Source organism: Kryptolebias marmoratus, unplaced genomic scaffold (assembly GCF_001649575.2).
Source record: "Kryptolebias marmoratus isolate JLee-2015 unplaced genomic scaffold, ASM164957v2 Scaffold31, whole genome shotgun sequence".
Lineage (NCBI taxonomy): Eukaryota > Metazoa > Chordata > Actinopteri > Cyprinodontiformes > Rivulidae > Kryptolebias > Kryptolebias marmoratus.
Window position 1 is genome coordinate 78,719 of NW_023665765.1, and position 3,476 is coordinate 82,194.

Genomic DNA, 3,476 nt, shown 5'->3' on the forward strand with positions numbered 1-3,476 from the left:
CTGCTGACCTACTGACCTGCTGACCTGCTGCTGACCTGCTGACCTGCTGCTGACCTGCTGCTGACCTGCTGACCTGCTGCTGACCTGCTGCTGACCTGCTGCTGACCTGCTGCTGACCTGCTGACCTGCTGCTGACCTGCTGACCTGTCACGTTGTTAGTCTGAAGCAGTTTGTTAAACTCATCTCAGTGTGTTCCTAAAACAACAAAGGATGCTGGTGAAATCTCGTGGTGAGACCCAGGCGATGCTGTTTCCCACATTCAGTCTGTCGGACGCCGTTGGTTTGGTTGTTTTTACAGGATGTGTCTACACGGGTCTCTTTCGGACTTCCTGATTGGTTCTGGGGTCTGCAGAGCCGATTCTGTGTGGAGCTGCTTGGTGGATTTATTTTTGGACTTTGTTTGTAAACCTCATGAGGAAGGTGTTTAAAGTTTAGCACATCAGTGTGTGAATTTAAACAATACGACAACAAAGAGTGGATTTTTACAGTGTTTCAGTCTGCGTCAGATCTGGGCTAATTATGAGAAGTTTGGAGAAAACTAATTTACCTGGATGCTTTGACCCAGCTGGGATGATGATGTAAAAATGATTTAGCTGGAGCTGCTCAGCTTTTACATATTTCATCCAGATTTTCCCTGGACTCTGCAGCCCCCTGTGGCCGTTAGAGGAACTGCAGGAAGTTGCAGGTCAGACTAACTGAAGGCTCTGACGGATGGAGCCACGGGGAGTATCAAAGGATCAATTCTAATCTTTCCTTTCACCGAACGCAGAAATCAAACGGTTCTGTTTGATCAATGGCCCGCTCTGCTGCAGGCGGCTCAGTCAGCACACGGAGCGCCTTTCATTCTGGACTGTGATTGGCTGAACAGTCAGAAGTGTCAAGGCTGGTTCTGGTCCCCAACGGGCAAGCAGACCAAACTGAGCTGGACTCACCGCACACAGGAGACGACATGTTGCTGCTCTCACTGAGGTCACAGAGCTCATGGAGGCCAGGCACCCAAAGGGGAGACAGCGTTTCCATGGAAACGTCAGCGATGTCTCTGGAAGACAAACCTTTACAGTTGAATCAACAGTGACATTATGTGCGTCTGTCTCTGAAGAGCCTCTGATGCTCACTTCAGAAACAAACTTAAAGAATTATTATAAAACAAAACTGATTTATTCCTCATTAAAACGGTTAAACAGTAAAAACACCACCCTCTACAGACAGAGGCAGGAACTACAGAAACACCGCCCTGACAGATATGAATATAATCTCATCTGCAGCTCAAATATTCTTTGTTTCCTTTCATGACATCTAAAAGTTGTTTGCAGGCTGGATCAGAAACCGGAACAATGATTGGGAGCAGGTTGGTTGGAAGAGATTAACTGACGATGAAACAAACCTTGGGTCCAGAACACGCATGCTGTTTTACATAACAATAAAATCAGAATTATATGGCTCTCAACCAAAAAGACACCATGAATTCGCCTGCAGATGAAGTTTAAGCTTTTTCTTGTGTGAAATGAGAGGATTTTATCTCACAGCAGCTAAAATCTGTCCGGTTTTATTCTGGTTTTTAGGACTTTTGACATTCCGTACATGCAGCGTAATAAAACAGATCCTGCAGATCAAACTAACACCAGCTCTCAATCATTTCGGCTGTTTTACTCTAAATGTTACAAAGCAGAACTTTCCTGAGTCTACAGAGTTTGAGCTGTGAAGTCAGAGAGTTTACCTGCAGAAACAGCCGAAATGTGCTTGTTTACCTGCAGGAACAGCCGAAATGTGTTTGTTTACCTGGAGAAACGGCCGAAATGTGTTTGTTTACCTGCAGAAACGGCCGAAATGTGCTTGTTTACCTGCAGAAACGGCCAAAATGTGTTTGTTTACCTGCAGAAACGGCCGAAAGGTGTTTGTTTACCTGCAGAAACGGCCGAAATGTGTTTGTTTACCTGCAGAAACAGCCGAAATGTGCTTGTTTACCTGCAGGAACGGCCGAAATGTGTTTTTTTACTGCAGAAACAGCCGAAATGTGCTTGTTTACCTGCAGAAACAGCCGAAATGTACTTGTTTATCTGCAGAAACGGCCAAAATGTGTTTGTTTACCTGCAGAAACAACCGAAATGTGTTTGTTTACCTGCAGAAACGGCCAAAAGGTGTTTGTTTACCTGCAGAAACGGCCGAAAGGTGTTTGTTTACCTGCAGAAACAGCCGAAATGTGCTTGTTTACCTGCAGAAACAGCCAAAATGTGCTTGTTTACCTGCAGAAACAGCCGAAATGTACTTGTTTACCTGCAGAAACGGCCGAAATGTGTTTGTTTACCTGCAGAAACAACCGAAATGTGTTTGTTTACCTGCAGAAACGGCCAAAAGCTGTTTGTTTACCTGCAGAAACGGCCGAAAGGTGTTTGTTTACCTGCAGAAACGGCCGAAATGTGTTTGTTTACCTGGAGAAACGGCCGAAATGTGCTTGTTTACCTGCAGAAACAGCCAAAATGTGCTTGTTTACCTGCAGAAACGGCCGAAAGGTGTTTGTTTACCTGCAGAAAGGGCCGAAATGTGTTTGTTTACCTGCAGAAACAGCCGAAATGTGTTTGTTTACCTGCAGAAACAGCCGAAATGTGCTTGTTTACCTGCAGAAACAGCCAAAATGTGCTTGTTTACCTGCAGAAACAGCCGAAGTAACTGAAAATAGGTCAACAATGCAGACAAAGAGTCCAACTGCTCTGATGATTTGTTGATTAAAGGATGCAGATAAAACTGATGTTTACACTGAGTGCAGACCCACGTTTCAACCTGGTTAACCAGTTTGATGAGACAGAAGCTTGGACCTGAGTGTGAGGACAGTCATGTCCCTCAGAGACAGAAGCTTGGACCTGAGTGTGAGGACAGTCATGTCCCTCAGAGACAGAAGCTTGGACCTGAGTATGAGGACAGTCATGTCCCTCAGAGACAGGAGACAGTTCTGCATGTTGGACTCCGTTTACAGCTGAGGAACTTTGGGACATTTAATCATCATCCATGAAGAATAAAAGCCACCTGCGGACAGGTGGACCCACCTGGTCCTCACCGGAAACCCACCGAGGAGCCGCGCGCGTGCTGCTCTCCGTGAAACCACCGAACCGACCCGGGTTCTGCGCTGCAGTGATCTGGGTTTAGGCTGAACTCAGACTCGTCCTCCCTCCACCTCAGCTGGGTGCGCGTGGCAGTGCGCGCGTGTGACAAGACAGGGCGGTCCGCCCAATCAGCAGCCGGACTCGCTTGAGGAGCAGGAACCGGTTCGTTGAAAGAACACAGAACCGGAAGCAGAACCACCCCCGACTCGTCCGTCAGTCTGACACTGGAGGAGCAGCAGGTTCCGGTTCCGACTGAAAAACAAAGAAATGATCTGATCTGTTCAGGTTTGTGTTTTTAGAGGAAGGAGGGGAGGGAGGAAGGGAGGGAGAGAGGAAGGAAGGAAGGAAGGGAGAGAGGGAGGGAGAGAGGGAGGAAGG

General features: G+C 47.2%; 1 protein-coding gene across 6 annotated transcripts in view; it reads right to left on the reverse strand.

The window, feature by feature from the left end:
* Nucleotides 1-3,363, reverse strand: part of gmnc (geminin coiled-coil domain containing) — an 11,172-nt gene extending 7,809 nt beyond the window's left edge. For 5 of the 6 annotated variants that reach the window (XM_037974384.1, XM_037974386.1, XM_037974387.1 and 2 more), the window contains exons 1-2: nucleotides 3,042-3,363; nucleotides 933-1,039 (exon numbers count right to left, since the gene is read on the reverse strand). In XM_037974384.1, the coding sequence (XP_037830312.1) occupies nucleotides 933-1,020 (88 nt within the window). In that variant the 5' untranslated portion in view covers nucleotides 1,021-1,039; nucleotides 3,042-3,363. The remainder of the gene's footprint in view (nucleotides 1-932; nucleotides 1,040-3,041) is intronic. The other variant, XM_037974383.1, reaches the window with a different exon arrangement.
* Between the last annotated feature and the right edge of the window lie 113 nt (nucleotides 3,364-3,476).